Source organism: Callorhinus ursinus, unplaced genomic scaffold (assembly GCF_003265705.2).
Source record: "Callorhinus ursinus isolate GAN/ISIS: 27379988/994484 unplaced genomic scaffold, GSC_fseal_2.0 scaffold63, whole genome shotgun sequence".
In the NCBI taxonomy this organism is placed as follows: Eukaryota; Metazoa; Chordata; class Mammalia; order Carnivora; family Otariidae; genus Callorhinus; species Callorhinus ursinus.
In genome coordinates this window covers 8,320,506-8,345,766 of record NW_027397125.1, presented here as the reverse complement: position 1 = coordinate 8,345,766, position 25,261 = coordinate 8,320,506, and the positions used below count along the sequence as shown (strand labels likewise).

The 25,261-nt window shown below is 35.6% G+C and overlaps 1 protein-coding gene and 1 non-coding gene across 3 annotated transcripts in view; both read left to right on the top strand.

The window, feature by feature from the left end:
* Positions 1–24,706, top strand: part of STAM (signal transducing adaptor molecule) — a 93,530-nt gene extending 68,824 nt beyond the window's left edge. For both annotated transcript variants that reach the window (XM_073885624.1, XM_025892013.2), the window contains 7 exons: positions 504–598; positions 4,543–4,631; positions 6,513–6,600; positions 6,821–6,875; positions 7,433–7,586; positions 9,644–9,819; positions 23,391–24,706. In XM_073885624.1, coding sequence (XP_073741725.1) covers positions 504–598; positions 4,543–4,631; positions 6,513–6,600; positions 6,821–6,875; positions 7,433–7,586; positions 9,644–9,819; positions 23,391–23,619 — 886 coding nt within the window. In that variant the 3' untranslated portion in view covers positions 23,620–24,706. The remainder of the gene's footprint in view (positions 1–503; positions 599–4,542; positions 4,632–6,512; positions 6,601–6,820; positions 6,876–7,432; positions 7,587–9,643; positions 9,820–23,390) is intronic.
* LOC112839135 (U6 spliceosomal RNA) lies at positions 747–852 on the top strand. Its single transcript, XR_003212143.1, has one exon. It is a non-coding gene; the product is annotated as a U6 spliceosomal RNA (small nuclear RNA).
* Positions 24,707–25,261: the final 555 nt, after the last annotated feature.

Sequence of the window (25,261 nt, the reverse complement as noted above, 5' to 3'; positions counted from 1 at the left end):
ATACCACAGATACAGTGGTGAACCATGGGATGTATCTGAGTGTGTGTTCATTTTGAACATTTTGTGCTATAAACAGTGTCATCTGTCATGTTATTTCTTGTGGGGGAGAAAGGTGCTAGTGTCAACAAGAGAGCGCACTAATTTAGGAATGGATCTGAATTAAGAGCCTACTATTACCTTACTACAAAGGAGCCTTACAGGGAGACCATGAACTACCTGAAGTTGAAGAGATCTCTGTTTTGGGGAGTGAGTTCAGAACCTTGTATTACATCCTCAAAGCGTTCACCAGCCCTCCAAAAGATAAAGAGCTGTGTATTTAACACCTCTTTATCTTCTCTGAGCCTTCATCTTCTATTTGTAATAATGGTACATTCATTTCTTCCCTCATTGGATTGTTGGGGGGTTCAAATCTGGTAATAATTCAAGTTAAACATTGTAAAAGGTTGAGAGATATATAGAGATGAAAATATTATAGTCAAGCATTCTTTTTTGCTCCTCATTAGTGATCCCAACTGGTGGAAAGGTGAAACCCATCAAGGCATGGGGTTATTTCCCTCTAATTTTGTGACTGCTGATCTTACTGCTGAACCAGAAATGAGTAAGTATTTTCCATTCTTTTAAGTGCATGATAATCCACAACTGTCTTCTTAATAAAAGAGTAAATTCAACTTCATGGAAAGTTACAAGCTGAGCTGGGACTCTCAGATGTTAGTGCCGCCAAAGTGTTTGTTAAGAATGCAGCTTGCGTGCTCACTTCAGCAGCACATACACTAAGATTGGAGTGATACAGACAAGATTACCGTGGTCCCCGTGCAAGGGTGACACGCACGTTATGAAGTGTTCCATGTTTTTGTATTGTATGTAGTGATGAATCACTAAATTATACTCCTGAAATCATTATTGCACTGTATGTTAACTAACTGGAATTTAAATAAAAATTTAAAAAGAAAAAAATGCAGCTTCCTAGTCAGTAGATTATTTACCAGAAATCACCTAATTATCTACAGATTGAAATTATCTGTCTACCAAGATTATTTCTAATTGGATAATTGGGCAGACTGTGGACTTTTCTTTAAAAATACTAGATTTATAGCATTATAAAACTGAAGATTAAGAAGTGTTAGGAAATTTATGCACTATGTATTTTCATTATCAGTTGATCAAGTATGACAAATACAGTGTACTCTCATAGAGAATTCTTTCTGTTCTAAGATTGAGACCATTTCTTTAGTGTCTAGTCCCAAACTTGGAAGCAGTGGCCTGTAAGCAGTATAATGGCTTACCTAAGCCCCCATGTCAGAGAGTCAGAAGGAACCGTAACTGATCATGTGAATACCTTTTTGTTTGGTTTCCAAGTATGTGCTACTTGGGGAAATAAACTAGAAAGTAGGGCCCAAGAGGAAAAGTGATGTGTCTGGTAGGCATAATAGTTGCAGGAGATGTAACTACTTGTAACCTACCAAAAACTGTTGGTAGGCAGTTCACTATATTTCTACATAATACTACACTTCACTGATCTTCATAATGATGAGTTTGGGTCATCAAGATAAAGTCATAATCTCCCTTTGTTTAAGGAAACAGAAATATGTTCTAGTGTAGAAAGATTTCCATTAGTGGTTGGAAGGTTTAGAATTTTAAGAGTTTGTGTATATAAACTGGTAAGCTATAGTTATCTGGCAAAATATCTCACCTCATCTCATCTTTCTATAATGCCAGTAGAAGGTATCAAAGAGAGTTATAAGCTACAGGATGCTTAGGTCTTTTTTAGTTTATAAGAATTTTAAGAAAGGATCTTTGTCTTAGTCATCTTTTCATTTTTTTTTGTTTCCAACAGCACGTAGTACTGAATCTTACCCAGAATACAGGCTATTTAAATATTTATACAATAAATGGTACATACATATGTGTATGTTTACATATCTATATATATGTAAACATACACATATATATGTAAAAGATACACTTTTCCTGGAATAAGAACACTTCTCTTTCAAGAGAAGGCTTTAACAACAAATCGGACATTACTTTGATGAAACAAAGCTGTCTCCCAATTATTGCCAAGTTGTCTCATGTCATTTTATGACCGATTTATGACAGAGACAGAGTCCTGATACCCATTCTAGTAATGGAGTCCTTTTTTGTTAGAACTGAAAAAATACATCGTAGAACAGTTTTTAAATGGCAATGTATTCGGGCGCCTGGGTGGCTCAGATGGTTAAGCATCTGCCTTCGGCTCAGGTCATGATCCCAGAGTCCTGGGATCGAGTCCCGCATCGGGCTCCCTGCTCCTTGGGAGCCTGTTTCTCCCTCTGCTTCTCTCTCTCTCTCTCTCCCTCTGTCTCTCATGAATAAATAAATAAATAAAATCTTTAAAAAATAAAAATAAAAAAAAATAAATGGCAATGTATTCGGTGCCAATTTTTTAACCTGGGCTTATGGTGGTGATTTTTTTCTTTCTTTCTTTTTTTTTTTTTTTGAGGTTTGGGTTTTTTGTTTTTGTTTTGTCCTCAATAAGCTATTGGAAAAGATGGAATTGTCTTGGACTTCTGTTCATGGTGAAATCCAGGATCTCATATGGATCATGTAGCCATCTCCTCTTTTTCCCCATCATATAGCAATGCAACTTTAAAATGAGTATTCTAGCTCTTCTTCCTCTGTTTCACTCTGGACTACTGAAAAGAAGAGCAGGAACAGGAGAGCTTCTATAATGGAATTGTAGTTCTTGAGCTTGGGAAATGAGTGTTAGCATGATCTTCTTAGCATTCCTCTTCTTCTTCTTCTTTTTTTTTTTTTTTAAGATTTCTTTATTTGAGAGAGAGAACATGAGAGAGGGGAGGGTCGGAGGGAGAACCAGACTCCCCACTGAGCAAGGAGCCTGGTGTGGGGCTCCATCCTGGGACTCGGGGATCATGATCTGAACCAAAGGCAGATGCTTAACCACCTGAGCCACCCAGGCACCTTTTCATAGCAGAAGCCCACTTTACTTAATGTCCTGTACAAGTACCTGCCCTGCTTGGCTTGTTTTTCTTTTGGAAGTGTAGGAAGATACTGTGAAAACAGTTTATTTTGTGTACATGCACACACACACACGCACACACGCATGCATGCACGCATGCATATTTGGTAATAGTGCCTTTGAGAAAAAGCACTGAAAACTTGTGCATGGTCATCTGTTAGGATGTGTTCTCTTATGGGTAGCAGCCAATGTGGTGCTTTCCCAGCTCTCTACTTGTTAACAGCTCAAGATATAAAAAGCAGAAATATCTCTAGCACATGTCTCTTTTACCCCCATGAGAAAATAAAATCAGCTGAAACTTTCGTGTGTGTATAGAATTTTGCTTTATGGTGATTTGAATGGGATGAATGGAAATTAAATTATCTACATTTTTATACAGAAGCTTACAGCACCAAATACATAAGTGGTATGAGTTCCTGTTCTCAGAGTAAAAAATCATCAGCCAGATTTCAGTATGTGGGCTAGTAGCACCAGATAGATTCGTATTTAAATCCAGGCAGTGTCGTATATTAGCTTTTTCCTGCACAAGCGTTTTTAATATTACTGTGCTGCTGTTAACCTCATTTTTAAAATGGTAGAAGAGATTCATTTGGGAGGATATGTAATATTCTATTATGCACATTTAATAGTTTAATTAATATATTTCCTTTCCGTAATTCTGCTCCGTTCCCAAAGCCCTTTTCATCTTGATTCTTAATATTTTTATGCATACTGATTAACCACATTGGTACAAGGATGAGAAATGCAGAAAGGAAGTCCATTCCTTTAAAGTCGTATGAGTCTCTCAGTATATTGGGGGAGAAGGTTAATTGCTCTATTAATCATAACCTTATATTTACTAGTTAATGATATATTGAATAGTTTTTAAAGATTGCTTTGTTAAGCAACAGAAATATGTGCTTCTGGCCAGTGGTTTGCAGATCCCTTCATAACCACATTTTTATTTCAAAGAATAATGGAACTAAAAAATGCGGGCTGATTTAGTGGAAAATTCATATCATTGCCCATGGCACTTGTAAAGTTCTCCGTTGAGCTAGATGTCATTCTCCTAGTAAAAAGTCTGGGTAGCTTGCCAGAGAACATATATAGCTGACTTTCCATTTCACTACATTGAAATAGCATGGTCTTTCAAATGAGATTTTTCTTTGAAGGGACTGGTAATTTAAAAGAGGACTTAATTTGTAGAGTTCATTTTTGTCCTTGTAAAACTACTTTTTGTCCAATTTACTAAACTCTCATATGTAGTAGGTAATTAATCTTTGTTTCAGAAATATACCTCTTATTTTTAGTGAAGTATCTTTTATGGAAAATGTAAAATCTTAAGAGAAAATTAAGAAATCTTCCCAGAATTCCATAAAATAATGTTCTCTCATTATTGCCTAAATCTGTAGTTTATTCCTTAAATTGAGTCTCTCAGATTGAAGGGAATAAAAGAAAAATCCAAATTCTCTCATGCAGTTTAAAGTGCTTTAGAATAGAATTTTAAGTTTATTATAAGGAAAAGATAAATATTACATGTTTTACAGTTAAAACAGAGAAGAAGACGGTACAATTTAGTGATGATGTTCAAGTAGAAACAATAGAGCCAGAACCGGAGCAAGCCTTTATTGATGAAGTAAGTGATTTCCTCTGTGAGAGTTGTTCATACTTGGTATTGAAGTAGAAATGCTGTTACTGTCTTCTTTAAAAAAAAATTGATTACTTGATTAGTGCATGTATTTTATGTTATAAAGTTCAAGCAATATAGACAAAGCAAAGACTGTCCTTGAAACTGTCTCTCTAGTCCCATTCTGTACGTCATTATTTAAAATTCCTGCTTAATATTCCATAGAATGGGTTTATATGATTTATTTATTTTACTATTGGAACTAAGGCTTTTTGCAGTTTTTTGTTTTTTTTAATTATTGCAAACACAATTTTGTGAAATTTTTTTGGATGGAGTATATTTAATAGAATATGTGACTTTTATTTGTGAAGATCAGTATTTAATGCTCTGGAAATTACATCCTTTGTAACATTTTAAACTTATGATGAAAAATGATATTTAAAATACCATATTTAAAATATTAAGATATTTTAAAATCTTTAAAATATTTGAAGGGATTTTATAGGTTTTTAGCCTTCTTTGGGAGGAGGCGTAAACAAAGTTTGAAGTTTCTCTTTTAGAGAAAGAGACTGTTGAAGACTGTGCTGAGAGCCAGGGAATCTGACTGGATCAGGGAAAGTTATGTTTGGCCAGTTGCATTGCATAAGACAATGTGTGTAGAGTCAGCCTAGTGGTCTGTATAGATATCTCATTTCTCTGATATTAGCTAATTTCAAATAGGTGTAATATTCTGTAAACAAATAAAACAAAAATTATCCAGATGTTAGTTGACTCTCTCATATTACCCCCCACTTCCCCCACTTTTTTTTTTCTTTTCTGTAGGCAAACTTTTCTGACACCTTCTTTTCTAGGCTACTTAAAATGAAAATTATGAATCTTTTACATTGAAAAATAGTATCCATTTCAACATATAAAATTCATTTGACTTTAGAAGAGTTTTTTATGTACTTGTGTCCCTTTCACTGTCCAGTGATTAGTTTATCTCTCAAGCTGTTTGCAGAAACAGTTTTTGTCTTGGCTCTAAATGACTGTATAAAATTGGTAGTCTTTTACATTATTTACCTAATGTACCTGTGGTTAGTAACATAACCATGTAAAAACCATGCATGGAGAAAACTTTGTCATTATTATAGTATTATTCTTTGGTACGTGAGATCAGTATTTTGATTCTTAAAAACTTACGTATAAGTACATGTATACTTGTGTAATAATATAGATGTATTAATATAATGATGGCTTCATTAGTTCCATTGGTTTTTATAAGGGAAAATTCTGAAATAGATCTGAGTCCTTGCTTTGAGATACCTTTCAGCCTTCTCACATAGGAAAATAGAGAAACCACAAATCTTCTTTCCTTTTATGACAGACTGAAATATTGGTGGAAAGAAAATGTAGAATAAAATCTATGGCCCTACTTAGAAGGAGAAGAGCTGTGATATAGCTGAGCTATGTCTTGCTAAAACAGCTGCTGTATTCACCGTGATGGAGAAGTGGTAACAAGTTGTCAGTCATAAGTAATGCCATCTTGAGAGAGAAGTTGCACCTGTCAGCATGGCAAGGCTACAGCCGCTCCAAAACAAAATGACACAGAAATCCACAAGCATGACATAACAGATTGAAGAACTCACACATTTTAAGTTTAAATATGGTTCTGTTTCTTCTCATTTAAGAAAGTTTCTGTTAGCAGTTTCAAAAGTAAGTAGGAAGAGCTTTCAGGCCTCTGACTTCACATGGTACTAAAGAGAACACAAATACTCAATATGTCAAAGCAAAATTGGAGTCTCCATATGAATCACAAAAATTCTCCATCCATTATCTAATTAATTAAGTGAGACCATATTGTTGCATAACGATTTATTGCTTTTTTTATTAACTATTTAATTCCTGTAGGACAAAATGGACCAGTTGCTACAGATGTTGCAAAGTACAGATCCCAGTGATGATCAGCCAGATCTTCCAGAGTTACTTCATCTTGAAGGTAAACTTTGTTTTGCATTAACCTTACACGTAAAGAATAATCAGAGGTTATATCTAGTGTTCTGTTACAGAATGGTTTTATATTTAAAATCAATTGGAAATGATATAAAAAATGTTAACTCCACTCCTCTGTGACCCAATCTCACTTATATGAATATCCATGAGAGATATGCTTTCTTTTGCTGTGTTTTCTTAAATTTCTTTAAATCTTGTTATCTTAGCAATGTGTCACCAGATGGGACCTCTCATTGACGAAAAGCTGGAAGATATTGATAGGTAAAAGAACGTGCTGTATCTCTGTTGTATATCTTCTTCCCTGAAGTTCTCTTTAAGTGCATATTGGGATAGAGCTGCCTTTTTATTATTTTTTTATTTTAAAGATATGCCAGAAGAACCAGTTCTCATTCAGTTGTTTTCCACTATAGATATGGGAATTAGAATTAGATACATCTGCCTATTTTTTTTAAGGTGAGCATTTATTTGACCTTAATTATATTAGTCTTTTTAAAAAATAATGGTTACCTATTGTAATCATTGTAATGCTGTAAGTGGCATTACCAGAGCTCACAAATGTCCCACCCATCTGTTATTTACTAGGGATACCTAGTTATTTCAAGGTAAAGTCAAGTACAATAATCTGGAGTTCTCCCAGCATAGTACCTTAAGCAGTTTTGGTTATCTTGGAGCTAAAATACAGGATATTTTTTGCCATAACGTTAAATTTTTAGTAATGTCTGCTTATATTACTTTTTGCTATTTTATGTGCCTTCTTATTTAGAACATCGTATCATTTAAATAGCAGTTGTGTTTGAAATTACTGTGTAATATTTCAGAAAACATTCAGAACTCTCAGAACTTAATGTTAAAGTGATGGAAGCACTTTCACTGTATACCAAGTTAATGAATGAAGATCCAATGTATTCCATGTATGCAAAATTACAGAATCAGCAGTATTATATGCAGTCATCTGGTGTTTCTGGTTCTCAGGTAAGCTTTTAAAAATTCAAGTATATCAGTTTATTTTATATTTTATTTTTTTAAAAGATTTTGTTTATTTTAGAGAGTGAGCACGTGAGCGGAGGGTGGGGCAGAGGGAAGGGGAGAGAGAATCTCAAGCAGACTCCCCACTGAGCGAGGAGCATGACTCAGAGCTCAATCTCAGACGCTGAGATCATGACCTGAGCCAAAATCAGGAGTTGAATGCTTACCAACTGAGCTACCCAGGTAGCCCTTCAAGTATATCATTTTAAATTCTCAATATATTTGAGATTATTTGGAATAGCTGTGTTTTTGTAAAATGTGAAACTTTCTGAAAGTAATCTTAGAATATGTTTAAAATAATTTTTTACTTGATAAGAACAATGTGTAATACACTAATTATTCCAGTAATTCTTTTTAAGAAGTTGTTTTTCTTCAAGGGTGTGCATCAGAATCACTAATCAAACCTAAAAAAAACAAAAATACAGGTTCCTTGGCTCCACCCGAAACCTATTAAAGTGTTCAAGAGTAAGGCCCAAACATCTATATATTTCTAAAACTTCATATGTAATTATCTGGTTAAGAAGCACATTTTTTTTGTCTGTTTACTAAGTTATTACTAAATTTTTCTGGGTATCTACAGTTTTTGGTTTTATATTAAGTTGCTTTAATCTGAGTTTTTCCCTCTCCTTTACATGAAAAGATGTAGAATGTAATATAGAGCCCTTTTCCACCCTTACTCACCCCAAGGAACTATTTTAAGAGCCCCATTTCCATAAACTCAGCAAGTTTACTGTATAGGGAATAATTAGCCAGGCACTCCATTTTACTTATGCAGGGTGGCACAGACGTTGTGCAGTTAATTTTTTCCTTAAAAAATGGCCCACTTCCCCAGAAATGAGGGGCCAGATGCCTGGGGCTGAGCAGTCAGATTTGAACAACATGGGGCTAGGTGACACCTATTCATGGCTCTTGATACCAGTTTGAGAAAGAAACAAAAACTCTTTATGTTTCATTTGCAAAGTACAAAAAACAATGCGTTTAAGAAGACTGGAATAGCTCTGTTTATAATTAAGAACTTCTGTATTCTCATGTATGGTGAGTCTCTTATGGCTTAAAAGAAGTGCTAAGATGATTGTCTTATCTCCTGATAACTGTGTTACTACTATTTTAACAGCTGGTAAGAGTCTCACTGCATAGACAGTGGAGTTCTCTTTTCAGATATATGAAATGGAAGGATCTAGTGAATACTATAGAAAATTAGAATATTATGTGTGTTTAAAATTTTGGGCATTTAAGGAGTCTCTTTAGATTAAAATAAGTATGGTTTTTAGATGCGTGAGTGGTCAAACAATAGCCAAAGGCCAAATCCAGCCTCCCATGTCTTTTTTTTTTTAAATAAATTTTTGCTGTAGCTTAGCAATTCTCACTCGTTTAAAAATTGTTTCTGGCTGCTTTCTATATGGGCAGAGTTCCGAGAGCCCCACAAAGCCTAAAATATTTATTATCTGGACTTTTGTAAAAATGTTTGCTGACCCCTGCTTTTGAAAGCTAACTTTCAAAAGTCATTTAGGGACTTATTTGTTCACTAAACTGTAATGTATTTGTCTTTCTCTATCTGACTTATTTGTTCACTAAACTGGAATATAGGAAATACAAATTGTATCTATAAGTAAATGCAGTCTATTGACATGAAACAAGGAATTCAAAGACACTTCTTAAACATTTTTTGGGATTCCTTTTAGGAAAGTACTTAAAATATCGGTATGGAAAGAGAGATGATATTAGTATAAAGTTTCAAGGTAAGTTCCTTTACTGCTTCTGTATGAGATAAACACGAGTTTAGCTCGTCTTTACCCAAGAACAAAAATCATCAGAACCTCACTTCACTGAAAAGTATTTTTTTAAATACCTATCAGAAGAAGTAACTTTCAAAAAGATTTCAGAGATTTCATTGTTCGCTTTGTAATTGAATGCCTTTACAAAGAAATTTTGGCATACCTTTTAAAATCTTAGAAAATGTATTTTTTTCTTTTTTTTTTTTTTTTTATCATAAACTGTTCTAGGTCTATCCAGGGCCTCCCCAAAGTGGTGCTTACCTGGTTGCAGGGAGTGCGCAGATGAGCCATCTCCAGAGCTACAGTCTTCCCCCAGAGCAGCTCTCTTCTCTCAGCCAAGGAGCAGTTCCACCATCTGTAAACGCAGCCCTTTCCAGTCAGCAGACTCAGGCTTCTTACCCTAAGTAATTTGATTTTTGACTGTTGTTTCACTGTTGTTTGGAGTTAGTGCTGTTATAACTCTTAAATGCCTCCAAATCACCTGTAACCATAAGAGCTGCATAAGAAAAACCTAGGATAGATGCCATCACTAATACCAGATGGTCAGCCCTGTGTGTGGTGATGAGTGGGTTCTACATGAACCCCTGCCTTATTGCATTACTAGCCAGCAAGCTAGTCTTCTGTCTTACTGACTCATTGAACTGCTCTATTCAAGTCTTGGTTCTGTATTTTTAAAATTTCCTATCATTTTTCTTTTTATCAAGGTGAAATTGGCATGTAACATTATGTAAGTTTCACATGTACATTTTAATTCTTTATCTGTATGCACTATAAAGTCTAGTTACATCTATCACTATTCAGTTGACCTCCTTCAGCCATTCCACCCACCCCCACACCCTCTTCCCTTCTGGTAACTTCCAATCTGTTCTCTGTAGGAGTTTGGTTTGGTGGTTGTTGGGGTTTTTTTTTTTTTTAGATTCCACATATGAGTGAAATCATGTATTTGTCTTTCTCTGACTTATTTTACTTACCATGACAATACTTTTAAGTTCCATGCATGCTGTCTCAAATGGTAAGATTTCATTTTTTTTATGCCTGAGTAGTATATATACACTACATATACCACTACTACTACACACACACACACACACACACACACACACACACACACACACACACCCCATCTTCTTTATCGATTAATACATCAGTGGACGTTTTGGTTATTTCCATTTCTTGGCTATTGTAAATAATCCTGCAGTGAACATAAGGGTGGATATATCTTTTCAAATCAATATTTCATATTCTTCAGGTAAATACCCAGAAGAAGAACAGCTGGATCATATAGTTGTTCTATAATTTTTTGAGGAATCTCCATACTGTTGGCTGCACCACTTTACATTCCCACCAACAGTATACAATGATTCCCTTTTTTGTACTGCCTCATCAACACTTGTTATTTCTTGTCTTTTTGATAATACCCATTCTAATTGGTGTAAGGTGATATCTCATTGTGATTTTGATTTGCATTTCCATGATAATTACTGATGTTGAACATCTTTCCTGTGCCTTTTGGCCATCTTTAGGTCTTCTTTGGAAAAATGTTTATTCATATTATCTTCCCACTTTTAAATTGGATTGTTTGGTTTCTTGTTGTTGAGTTATATGAATTCTTTATATATTTTGGATATTAATCCCCTGTCAGATATATGAGTTGCAAAAACCTTCTCCCTTTCCGTAGGTTGCCTTTTCATTTTGATGATGGTTTCTTCCGCTGTGCAGAAGAAGCTTATTTTGATGTAATCCCATTCATTCATTCATTTTTTTTGTTTGTTTCTCTTGCCTTTGAAGTCAGATCCACAGAGATATTGATAAGACTGATGTCAAAAAGCTTATTACCACCTGTGTATTCTTCTAGGAAATTTATGGTATCAGGTTTTTATATTCAAGTCTTTAATCCATTTTGAATTAACTTTTGTGTATGGTGTAAGCTGGTAGTCCAGTTTCATTCTTTTGCATTTGGCTGTCCAATATTGCCAACGCCATTTACTGAAGATGCTGTCCTTTCTACATTGTATATTCTTGGCCTCTTTGTTGTGAGTTTATTGTCCATATGTGTGCAGGTGTAATTCTGAGCTCTCAGTGACATCCCACTGATCTGTGTGTCTCTTTTTATACCAATACTATACTGTTTTGATTACTGTAGCTTTGTAGTATAGTTTTAAATCAGGGAACATGATACCTCCAGCTTTGTTGTTCTTTCTCAAAGTTGCTTTGGCTATACAGGAATTTTTTTGGTTCCATACAAATTTTAGAACTGTTTGCTCTAGTTCTGTAAAAAATGCCCTTGGAATTTCAGTAGAGATTATAATGAATCTATAGATTGCTTTGGGTAGTATGGAGACTTAACAACATTAATTCTTCTAATCCGTGAGCACAGAATATCCTTCCATTTATTTGTGTCATCTTCAGTTTCTTTCATCAGTGTCTTATAGTTTTTAATGTACAAGTCTTTCACCTCTTGGTTAAATTTATTCCTAGGTGTTTTATTTTTTTTTGATGCAGCTGTAAGTGGGATTATTTTCTTAGTTTCTCTTTCCAATAAGTCATTATTAGTATATAGGAATGCCACAATTCTGTATTTTGATTTTGTGTGTTTATAAAATCTTTGTTAAGTGTCCTTTGACTACTGGATTCATGTACTCTAACAAATTTTTGGTGGTGTCTTTTGGCTTATCTGCATATAGTATCCTGTCATCTACAAATAGTGACAGTTTTACTTCTTCCTTTTCAATTTGGATGCATTCTCCTTTTCTCTTCTCTTCTCCCTCTTCTCTCTACTCTTCTCCCTTCCTCTTCCCACTTTCTTTTTATTTCTTGGCCTAATTGCTGTGGCTAGGACATCCAATAGTATTTGAATAAAAGTGGGCAGAGTGGGCATCATTGTCTTGTTCATGATCTTAAAAGAAAAGCTTTCTTTTACCATTGAGTATAATGTTAGCTGTGGCTGTGTCATTATGTGTTTTCTTATGTCCAGTAATGGTCCCTCTGTACCTATTTATTGAGAGTTTTCATCGGATGCTTTTTCTGCGTCTGTTGAAATGGTGGGATTTTTAAATTTTTATTTATTTGTTTGCTTATTTGTGAAGGAGTGGAGGATGATGGGAGGGGCAGAGGGAGCAACAGAATCTTAAGCAAGCTCCATACCCAGCATGGAGCCTGACACGGGGTTGGATCCCAGGATCCTGAGATGATGACCTGAGCCGAAATCAGGAGTCACACCCTTAACTGACTGAACCACCCAGGCATCCCTGAAATGATCATGATTTTTATTAGTTTTGTTAGTGTGGTATATCATGTTGTTTGGTTTGTGGATATTGAGGTATTCTTGCATCCCTGGAATAAATCCCACTTGACGTCATAGTGTATGATCCTTTTAATGTATTGTTGAATTTCGTTTGTTAATATTTTGTTGAATTTTGCATCAGTGTTCATCAATAATAGGCTTGTAATTACCTCTGTGTGTGTGTGTGTGTGTGTGTGTGTGTGTGTGTGTGTGTGTGTGTGGTTATCTGGTTTTGGTATCAGAGTAAGGCTGGCTTCAAAAACTGGTTTTAGAAGTATTCCCTCCTCTTCAGTTTTTTGGAAGAGTTTGAGAAGGATAGGTATTAAATCTTCTTTGAATGTTTGGTAGAATTCACCAGTGTGAGGGTGTTTGGTCCTGGACTTTTGTTTGTTGAGAGGTTTTTGATGGCTGTTTCAATCATACTACTAGTAATGTCTATTCATATTTCCTATTTCTCTGTGATTCAGTCGTAGAAGATTGTTTCTAGTAACTCTTCCATTTTTTTCTAGGTTTTCCAATTTGTTGGCATATGTTTATAGTCGTTGCTCTTCATCCTTTTTATTTCTGTGGTGTTAGTTAAAACTCTTTTCATTTCTGATTTTATTAGAGCCTTCTCTTTCTCTCTTGGTTTGTCTAGCTACGGTTTGAGTTTCTTTATCTTTTCAAAGAACCAGCTCTTAGTTTCATTGACTTTTTTTTTTAATGTGCCTATTTAATTTATTTCTGCTCTGATCTTTATTATTTCCTTCCTTTTCTTGACTTTGTGCTTCATTTGCTCTTTTTCCAACTCCTTTATATGGAAGATTAGATTTTTTGAGATTTTCTTATATCTCGAGGTATGCCTGTATTGCTTTGATCTTCTGTCTTAAAACCGCATTTGCAGCATCCCATAGATATTTCTGTTCATTCGTCTCAAGGTATTTTTTGATTCTTTTTTGATTTCTTTATTTATTTAGTGATGTTTAGTAGCATATTGTTTAATCTCATCTATTTGTAGTTTTTCCAGTTTTCTTCTCAGAGAAGATGCTTGATATGATTTCAGTTTTCTTGAATTTATTGAGACTTGTTTTGTAGTCTAACATGTGATCTGTCCTAGACTATGTTCCGTATGCATTTGTGAAGAATGTGTATTCTGTTCCTTTTGGATGTGTGTTCTATAATTTTCTATTAAGTATATCTGGTCTAATGTGTTGGTTAAGGCTGATGTTTTTTAATTGATTTTCTGTTGGGATGATCTACCCATTGATATAAGTAGGATGTTAAAGTCCCCTACTGTTACTGTATTACTGTCCATTCCTCTCTTTAGGTCTGTTAATATTTACTTTATATATATTATTGCTCCTATGTTGGATGCATATATATTTATAAATGTTGTGTTTTCTTTTGGATTGACCTTTATATCATTATGTAATGCCCTTTGTCTATTATTATAGTCTTTTTTTTAAAAAAAGGTTTTATTTATTTATTTGAGAGAGTACAAGCGTGGGGGATGCAGAGGGAGAGGGAGAAGCAGACTCCCTCCTGAGCAGAGAGCCTGACATGGGGCTCAATCCCAGGACCCTGAGATCATGACCTGAGATGAAGACTGATGCTTAATGGACTGAGCCACCCAGGCTCAGTTTAGTTATAGTCTTCTAATGCATATTTTGTCTAATGTGAGTATAGCTCCTTCAGCTTTCTTTTTGTTTCCATTTGCATGGAATATCTTTCTCTAGCCCTTCCCTTTCAGTCTGTTTCTGTCCTTACTTTGAAGTAAGTCTTTTGTAGGCTGCATATAGATGGGTCATGTTTTTTTATCTATTCCATCTTTTTTGATTAGAGAGTTTAGTCCATTTACATTTAAAGTAATTATTGATAGGTATATATTACCTGCCATTTTGTTAGTTGTTTTCTGGCTATTTTCATAGTTCCTCTCTGTTCCTTTTCTTTCTCTCCTCTCTTGTGGCTTGATGGCTTTCTTTAGTGTATGTTTAGATTTTTCTTCTCATTTTCTTTTGTATATTTACTTTAAGTTTTTGCTTTGTGGTTACCATAAGGTTCACATATAACTTGCTGTGCATATAACTTTGTTTTGACTTGATAGCAACTTAAATTTGAACACATTTCAAAACTTTACATTTTTCCCTCTAGTCCCGTTTTTTATATTTTTGGTGTGTCATTTTGCATTTTTTATTTTATATGTCCCTTAACTAATTATTGCAGTTTTAGTTAATTTTACTGTTTTTGTATTTTAATCTTCATACTTGCTTTATAAGTGATTGATATGCCTTTACTATATATTTACCTTTTCCAATGAGATTTTTACTTTTGTATGTTTTCTTGTTATTAATTAGTGCCATTTCTTTTTAGGTTAAAGTCATCCCTTTAACATTTCTTGTAAAGCCAGGTTTAGTGGTGATGAATTCCTCTAGCTTTTGCTTATCTGAAAAACTTTGATTCTCCTTCAATTCTGAATGATAATCTTGCTTGGTAGAGAATTCTTGGTTGGATTTTTTTTTCCATTAGCACTAGGAATACTGTCTTCTTTCTGTAGTTTCTGCTGAAAAATCTGCTGATAGCCTCATGGGGTTTTTCTTGTATGAATAAGTTGTTTTTCTTTTTGTGCTTTAGGATTTTCTCTTTATCTTTAACTTTCACCATTTTAATTATAACATGTCCTGGTGTGTATCTTTTGGGTTCATCTTCTTGGGAACTCTCCAAGCTTCCTGGACCTGCATGTTCATTTCATTCTCCAAATAAGTGAAGTTTTCAACTGTTGTTTCTTCAGATAAGTTTTTTGGTGTTTTGTGTCTTCTCCTTCTGGGATCCTATAATGGGAATGCTATTCGGCCTGATATTTTACTCAAGGTGTTCATTTGTTTTTATTCTTTTTTTCTGTTCCTTCTGGATGAGTTCTCATTGCTTTATATTACAACTTTGGATTCATCCAGGCTGCTGTTGTACCTGCCCAGTATATTTTTCAGTTCAGTTACTGTATTTTTCAATTCTGTAACTTTTGTTGGGTACTTTCTTATATTTTCTGTCTGTTTGTTGAAGATATCACTTTGTTCATCCATTCTTCTCCTGAGTGTGATGAGCTTCCTTATGACCATTACTTTGAACTCTTATCAGTTTGCTTATTGCTGTTTCATTAATGTCTTTTTCTCATATATTTTCTTGTTCTTTCATTGGAACATAATTCCTCTGTTTCTTCATTTTGCCTGACTCCTGTGTTTTTTTCTTTGTATTAGGTAAATTAACTACTTCTCTCTGTCTTGAAGGAGTGGCCTTGTGTAGGAAATTTCATGTAGAGCACACAAGCACAATCCCTTCTGAGCAGAGCTCGGTGCTTACCGGGTGTCCCCTGTGTGGACTGTGTGTGCGTGTCTGCTGTGTCAGGGCCCAGTCTGTGGTGTGGGTCTGGTAGGCACTTCAAGATTATGAAGTGGTTCTTATTTACATATGGTGTAGGCCCTTCTCAAATTTGTGTTGTAGTGCTGGATTTTGAGTGAGTCTGCATGGCTAGCTCTTTAAGAACGAGTTTCTTTGTTCCCTACAGTCTGTGGTTTTCCTGGATATAATTGCCATTGGTTTTCAAAGCCCAACGTTTTGGGGGCTCCTTTCATGTGGGATCTAAAGGTTAGATCTCTCCTCAGGGAAAATGTATGTATATTTGAGATCTCTTCCAATTGTGGATCACAGTGCCTGGGATGGGGTTTTTTGTCCAGATGGTGTCTCTGCCTCTCCCGTCTTTCTCAGTGGTTTTTGTCCTTTGTTGCAGAGCTTCTGTTTGTCCAGTTTTCTGGTCTTTTTAAGATTAAATTACTTCATATGTAGTTGTGTATTTGTTACACTCATGGATTGGAGTGACTTTAGGGTCTTCTGTACTGCCATCTTGAATCCAACCCATAATTTGGTTTTGTTTTTATTTGAGTATATGATGATATTCGAAGGACTTTAATGAAACTTAAATTTGGTAACTATAATTTATCCTCCACAAATTTCGTATAAAATCTAAATGTTTTTATCATTATTCTAGAATTTACAGTTCTGGGATGTCTCCTAAGACAGATATTTCCTTCTTTTTGCCCTGTGTCAGAATTTAGTATATTACAGCAAGAGAAACCGTTTGAAAGGAGAGATAAAAGAAATCATATGCTTCTATAGTTCACGCGTCCGGTAGCTGAATATGAAATAACAGACCAATGTTTTGGCTATTTACTTATAATGCCTCCAGTCATAGTTAAGTGATTATATATGATAAAATTTACAATTATGTGTTTCTTCTGCTTCAGTCGGAATTTAAACTGAAGTCTTTTCTTTTGAAGTGAATAAAATATAGGCATTAAGAATTCAGTGTGTCATTCTAAAAGTCATGATATTCTGACTCATAACAGAAGTTTCTTGGTGGCATAGGCACAGTTTGTAGAAACCTTTCCATCAGTGTTGAAGTTGCCCGGGAATGCCACTATGCTACCATCACTGTTGTATTATCCATCCTCAAAAGGGTCACACTGGGGATGCTTGGGGATTTTTACACATCATTTTGTGATCACATTTAGTATTCCTAAGTGGCCTTAAGAGGAAGGGTAATGGGGAGGCCTATTATAGACATCAAAAGACAGGGCATTTCCTACTGGGTTATATAGCATAGGAGAAAAAAATTGTTAGGTATAGCTCTTTCTCTTCTAGGACTTTTTTTTTTAAGTTGAAATTTGATGAAAATGAATACCCTTACATGGAAAATAAGCAAATTGGTAAGGAATAACATGCTTTTTAGAAAACTAGATACAGAGTAGGTGGGTATTGTTGAGAATGTGCATGAGTTAATGTAGATACTTTACTGTTAGCCAGAAATGCTGTCTCTCTTCCAGCTAGTCTGTTGTTACTGTGTCACATACTGCTCTAACACCCTTGTTAATAGAGCTGACTTCCGAACCATTTTTTGGTCAGGGTCTTGAGAAATTGTCCTTGGAGATAATCCGTTGGTGGGTGCTTAAACTGTGTAATGCTATAGCACTGTAGCATCGTGTTGCTTTTTTGCTGTGGGTTGCTCTGTCTGCTTCAGCAGTGAGCATGTGGAATCCCTGATGCAGGTCCTACTCTGTATTCAGGGGCCTGATTCCACTGATACACTGTAGCTATCAGTGTCTGCTCTCAAGAAACACAGGCACATTTCAATAGGTGCCTTTTAGAGGTGCCTGGTAGAACATTTCCTGGAAATATTTAGCCCTCTGTACCTGGCAAATTCCTCTTTATTCTGTAGTTCTTATTCTTGGCTCACCTTCATCTTTCCCAGAGTGCCTCTTTTACCTTCCCGCCTCTCCAACAGTGTTCCTCTTCTGTTGCTGTCACAGGACCCCAGCACAGTGTGTACTGTCTTGTTGCTTTTTTAATTGTTTATATTCCCACTGAACTATTGTATATTGAGAGCTGGAGCTAAGTCTCTTTCACCTTTGTATGCACACTATGTAGCATAGAGTTTTACACCTGCTGGGAACTCAGTAAATATTTGATAAATAAATGTTTAAGTGTTGGTGGGAATTTCAAGTGCTATATTAGGCCAGTGAGATATATTTTTTAATTCCTTGCAAAGACTTCACAAAAGCTTTGAGGAAGTTTTTAAAAAGATATATACACATACGTATGTATAACATATATTTATAAATATATAAAAAATGTGTTTTGTGTGTTTAAATGAGGAAATTGATGACAAAGTAAATGTAGGATAACGAAATTGGACAAAGTAAATGTAGGAAAACGAAATTGGGAGGAGCAAGAATTGGGGTTGGAAGTATACTTGATAGAGGTGTACTGTAGATTCGACTTGAGCTTTGTAATTACAAATTATAGTCAATGAGGAATTATTTTTTTCTTTTATTTTTGGTAGGCAGGTTTTTAAGTGTCCCTTAGTTCATACCTAGAAGGCAATTTCTTATTCTTTTATATATAATTTCGGTTCTAGGGTCATCACTTGTCCAGACTTCTGTTACCCTAGGACAATCTTACTGATAATTTGGTAACATGATACTGATGCAGTTTCCTAAACCTTCCTGTAGCAATGATGGCAGTGATAGTACTAAGGTGACCAAAGCTATGTACTTTTCTCTTATTTCAGTTTACTTCTATTAAACAGATGTTTACTGAACATTTAGTCTCTGCCAGAGTATGATTTAGAATTTTTTCAGCTTTTTTACGATATGATCGACATAAAACATTGTATAAGTTTAAGGTGTACAACTTGTTGATTTGATACATCTATATGTTATAAAATGATTACCACTCCATAGTATTAGCTACCACCTCCATCCCCTCATTTAGTTACCATTTCTTTTTTTGTGGTGAGAACATTTAAGATTTACTCTTAGCAGCATTCATGTGTATGATACAATGTTATTAGTTAGAACCACCATGCAATATTATTAGGTCCCCAGACTTGTTCATCTTATAACTGAAAGTGTGTACCCTTTGTTCAGTATTTCCCCATTTTCAGCAACCCCCAAGCCCTACTAACTACCCCTCTCCTCTGAGTTTGACTTTTTTGGATTCCACATATAAGTGAGATCATATGACATTTGTCTTTCTGTATCTTACTTATTTTACTTAGCACAATGTCCTTATGTCTCATCCAAGTTGTCACAAATGACAGGATTTCCTTCTTTCTGTGGTTGATATTTCCATTGTGTGTGTGTGTGTGTGTGTGTACCCCACATCTTTATCCATTCATCCAATGACAAACACTTAGGTTGTGTCCATATCTTGGCTATTGTGAGTAATGCTGCAGTGAAAATGAGAGTGCAGATAGGTCCTGATTTCAGTTCCTTTGAATATATATCCAGAATTAGGACTGCTGGATCATATGGGAGTTCAATTTTTAATTTTGGGGGGGGACCTTCATACTCTTTTCCATAGCAACTACACCGGTTTACATTCCCAGCAACACTGCCCAAGGATTCTCTTTTCCCATAGCCACTTTAACAGGTGTGAGGTGATATCTCATTATGCTCTTCATTTCCATTTCCCTGATGATTAATAATATTGAGCACTTTTCATGTACCTATTGATCATTTTATGTCTTCTTTGAAAACCTGTATATTCAATTCCCCTGTCCATTTTTTAATTGGGTTGTTAGTTTTTTTGCTGTTGAGTTATATGAGTTCTTTATATATTTTGGATATTAATCTTTTATTAGATATATGATTTAAAAACATTTTCTCCCATTCTGTAGATTGACTTTTCATTTTGTTGACTGTGTCTTTTGCTATGCATTTTAGTTTGATGTACTCCCACTTGTTGATTTTTATTTTTGTTGCTTATGCTTTTGTTATCATAGCCAGGAAATTGCTGCCAAGACCAATGTCAAAGAGCTCTTCATGTTTTCTTCTAGGAGTTTCAGGTCTTAAATATAAGTCTTTAATCCATTTCAGGTTTGTTTTTGTGAATGATATAAGACAGATGTCTAATTTCATTTTTCTGCTTGTGGTTATCCAGTTCTCCCAACACTATTTATGGAAGAGGCTATCTTTTTTTTTTTTCATTGAATATTCTTGGTTCTCTGGTCAAATGTTAGTTGACCGTTTATAGAGTTTCTTAGCCTCAAGGTGCTTACTGGTTAGTAGATACAGACACAAAAAAATACATAATTATAACAAATTACAAATAGAGGTACTTGCAAGGTGCTTTAGGAGCCTTGTGATTCAGGGAAGATTTACAAGAAAATATGCTCAAGCTTTGTTATTCTTAGCCTGGAGGAAAAAAGAAAGATTTTCTATCATAAGCAAAGACTTGGTAGTATGAAATGGCTTGGTACCCATGGAATGAGTAAACTGAGGAGTTGTGACAGTACCTGGCACATTTTGGGGTGTCACTAAAGGATTAAAGTCTTCAGTGGGATGGGGGGAGATACACTTGGAGTTACTGGCAAGGATAATGAATGGTCCTAGATATGTTAAGGAGGTTGGGTCTTACCTGTGAAAGCTTGTTAAAGGGCTTTAAATGGCAGTAGTATAGATGAATTTTTAGGTCCTAGGTAAGAAGTGGGAGATTGTATATATTAGGCAAGAAATGATTGTCCAACTGCAGGACAAAATGATAAGAGATGGGGAAAGAGTTATTCAGGAGATTAATGAATGAGTACATGTGGGTGAAGGTGGGGAGCTAGGGCAGAGCAGCCATATGAAAGAGAAGTATTGGGTGAATTGCTGGGTTTTGCCCTCAGGTAGATGGCAGAACTGTAAATGAGATAGGAAATACAGTACAAAATCGGAATGACTGCAGTAATAGCTAACACTTATGGGGTGTTTCAATAAGCACCAGACACTGTGCTGTATGCTTTACATGTATTATAACTCTTTTATTCTAATAACCTGTGAAGTAGATACACTGTCACCCATTTTATAGAGGGGAGACTGAGACGCGGAGGGGAGGACTAAAGTCCTACTGAGGTAAGATACAAAACCAGGCATTTTGACTCCACAGAGCTAAACACTTGGTCTCAACGTTGTATTTATTACACTAGTATTGTGACTCTTACTGCTGTAAGTAATGGCATCAAATCCAACTTCTTGTTATACTTTATATCTCACAACACAACACATAGAATGATAATGGGTAATGCTTTTAAACCCTTACTTAAGTGGTTACATTAGTAGGTGGAATGTAGCAGTAAATGACTATTATAATAATGAATTTTTGTTTTTTTGCACAGTAGAAGAGGATTGAATTTACAAATGATTGATTTATAAACAGTGTAGCAATTGGAGAAAAGTTTAGAAATAGGCAATATTTTGAAAATTTGGGGCAATTGCCCATTGTATAGATTGTTTTACAATTTTTAATGAAAAGTATGGGGGGAATCTCAGTATTAAAGCTCTTAATATTTTTCTTTGTTTAGTTAACCTCGTGTCTTAAACAGAGTAGAAACTCAAATAGCAGGTTGGGAACAGGAAGAGAGGAAGCAGAGAGCAACAACTCTGAAGGAATGTTTTTGGTGGAATAGGAGCCATGCACAGTGGAAGGTGCTTGGATGGGAGCACTGACCTTGATCAGTTTCAGCAGGAGGGAATGCAGAGTCTTATCAGTGGGGGTGGTACAGATAGTAAATGTGGTGGGAGTAGATTGAAGGCCCCTTTTATTTTATTATTATTATTTTTTTAGTTGGGAATGGGGGCAGAGGGAGAGAGATAGAGTCTTAAGCAGGCTCCATGCCCAGTTGCAGAGACTGACTCTGGGCTCCCTCTCACAACCCTGAGATCATGATCTGAATCGAAATCAAAATGATTAACCGACCAAGCCACCCAGGCACCCCAGGAAGCCTCTTAAAATGCTGCTTTATTTTCAGGGAAATAAGAGAAACAAAGTTATTAAGCTTTCATCTCCCTTCGTCGCTAGAACTGCTCTTGTCAAGGACTAGTGATTTCCGTACTGTTAGATCCAATGGTCACTTCCTTTTCAAAATACTGTCTTCACTTGACCATGACCATTCTCTCTTAGTTTTCCTTCCACCTTATTGCCACTCCTCAGTCTTCTTTGCCTAGTGCCTCTTTATCTTCCTTTTTCCTAGGTCTAGGGTTTAAATAAAAACTACTTATTTCTCTGTTCGTAGTCACTCTGTAGGGGATCTCATTCAGGCCCATGACTCTGAACACTGTTGGACCTCTCATTTGGACTCCAGGCCTGTCCATTGTCTTTTGTGAATCTCCTAGATCTCTCGCTTTATGTGTCTACAACTGTACTTTGATTCTCCCTCCCCAAATCTACTGTAGTCTTCCTTTTCAGTGAATGGCCACTCTGCCAGGTACTCAGTTCTAAAACTTCAGGCAATCTGGACTACTTCCCATTAGCAAATTTTGATGGCACTGCCTTCATAATGCGACCCTTTCCTCTCCTCTTTACCATGTCCGCCATGGCTCTAGCTACCTGTCATCTCTCATCTGGACAATTGTAGTAGCTTCCTTTCAGGTATCCTTGTAATCTATCATTGGCCTAAAGTCAGTCTGTTAAAACCTGAATCAAATGCCCTCAGTCTTCTGTCCAAAACCAACCAGTCAGTTACCGTCATCTCACTCAAATATAAGCCAGAATCCTTGTTACGATCTACAAGGCACCACATGTTCTAAGGCTCTCCTCCCGCTTAATTCTGCCCCTTTATGTTATGCTGTGCTCCCCTGTGCTCATTCTTGTCTCCGTCATGGCTGCTTTTCTGCTCCTTGAACATGCCTGGCATTTTCTCTCCTCGAAAGCTTCTGTATTGGCTGTCCTCTTTGCTTGATGTACTTCCCCCCCTCCACCCTAGATAATCAATATGACTCCCTCTCTCTTGTTTTCCAGCTGTCTTTTGAATGTTGTCTTACCTGAGAGGTCTTGCCGTACCACTGTTCATAAACTGGGATCTCTTGTCCCAGGTGCTGTTGGTCCTCCTACTGTGCTTTATTTTTCTTCCTACCAGTTATTACCACTTGACCCATTATAGATTTAATATCTTTATTCTCCTACTAGAATTTAAGCTCCCTGACAATAAGGACTCTTTTTCCTTCTTTCTTTATAACATCCCAGTGCCTAAATTAGCAAATGTTTGGCTCTTATCTGTATTTAATAAATATTTATGGGATGGATTGAATGAGCAAATGTTTAATGAATAGCTTTCCTGTTTATCTCTAAATGGCTATGTAAGTCAGTATTGATCTAATTGAGTGTTTTTTCCCCCCTCCACAGCACAATGGTCAGTTCTGTTCAAGGAAATACATACCCCAACCAGGCTTCAGTATATAGTCCTCCTCCTGCTGCTGCTGCTGCTGCTGATGTCACTGTGTACCAGAATGCAGGAACTAGTATGTCCCAGGTGCCGAACTATAATTTGACATCATCAACGCTGCCTCAACCAGGAGGCAGTCAACAGCCACCTCAGCCACAGCAACCATATTCTCAGAAGGCTCTGCTATAGGACTTGGGATTCCTGTTTGTGGCAAATATCCGCTAAATGCCGCTGACAATGTTATGAGGTTCTTTAATATCATAAGGTTTGTTTATCCTCAGCTTATAGGAATCTATCTTGGTCTACAGGTTCAAATATTCAAGAAGGTAGAACTCTCTTCAATTTGCACTGACTTTTTAGAGGTTCTCCCTTCCCCTCCCCTAGAGGATTGAAACTACTTACAACATTTAATTCCTTTCATAATATGAAAGAATTGATACCAGATTATTTGTCTCATGAAATTACCTGGTCTGCAAAAGTCAAACTTACAAAAAACTGTTGTGGCAAATGTTATGTACATATATTGCTGTGTAACTTCATTGGTGGCCATTTTGAATCACAGTGGTGATCATGTGAATATATTTAACACTGTTAAATTAATTTACATTGCTATTTTATTTTAATCATGAACAACTACCATGTTTCATAATGTTTTGTGTAAATTTAAGATAATTACACTGTCCCTTTAAACTGCAAGAGAACAAAGCTGTAGCCTATTTACGTGAAGGCATTATGTTGTCCATGTTTCAGTTTCACATTAAACTGAACCTTCCTTGGACTCATTGTGAGCTAAACTTAGGTATTTGATGTCTTTCTGTAGCCTCTGCGTACTACTAGCTGTCATCATACCAGCGTACAGGAGCTAAATTTTTGGTTCACGTACAGCAAATCATGGTGTTCCCTTTTAAACTTTGACATTTCGGCATGATATTTCAGAATATTGTGGGACCATGAGACAAAATTAAGTAGGATCACATTCTTTATATCTTATTTTTAAAGGAATAATGTTGATTTACTTTTTCCTAGTTGAAGATAGTAATTAGATTTCTAAGCTGTATACTGTGTTTATTGGTGGCAGTGACACCAAAGATAGAGGCAATGGATAGAAATTTTTAAACTGGAAAGAAAACATGAATTACACTACATTTTCAAAGTCTCTTGTAATTATTGAGGATATAAACAAAATTTGATTCATCTGTCTTTTCCCACTATTAGTCTTTTAAATGTCTTTAACAATTGTATCCTTTAATTGTTCATTAAAATGGATATAAGTAGATGTTTCAAAGTATTCTATATTCTGGTTTTGCTTAAGAGTTTGTATATTCTTATCTTTCAAACTGGACTTTTGGGGCTCCTCTCAAAGTTCTAATGGAATTATTTTGGCTTCCTATTCAGGAGTATTTTTGGATGAAGGCTTTCCTTTTGATCTACGTGAAATATGTTTTCCACTGACATTTTAATCTTCTTAAATGTTTATCATTTCCCTAGTTGTGCTATACTCCTATTTAACACTATTTAAACAAATGAAAAATTGAGTTCAGCATTATATTAAATGAATTGACTTAACATGTTTCACACCATAAATGAACATTTAATTTGTATTTTCTAAGACTACTGTAATCAGGTAACTTGTTCCTTTTCTTTTTGACAAATGGTTCCATCTGTGGCAAGTAATCTTAATGGTGACTAATGTTATAGGTTCAAATTTACAAGCATCATCTTCAACTTCAGTATGTCACCCTAGTGTTGTGTTATCCTGAGTTTAGAGTATGTTTCCCTCAAAACAGTAATTTTAAAACTTGAATTCACACTTTACACTAAAAACATTTTT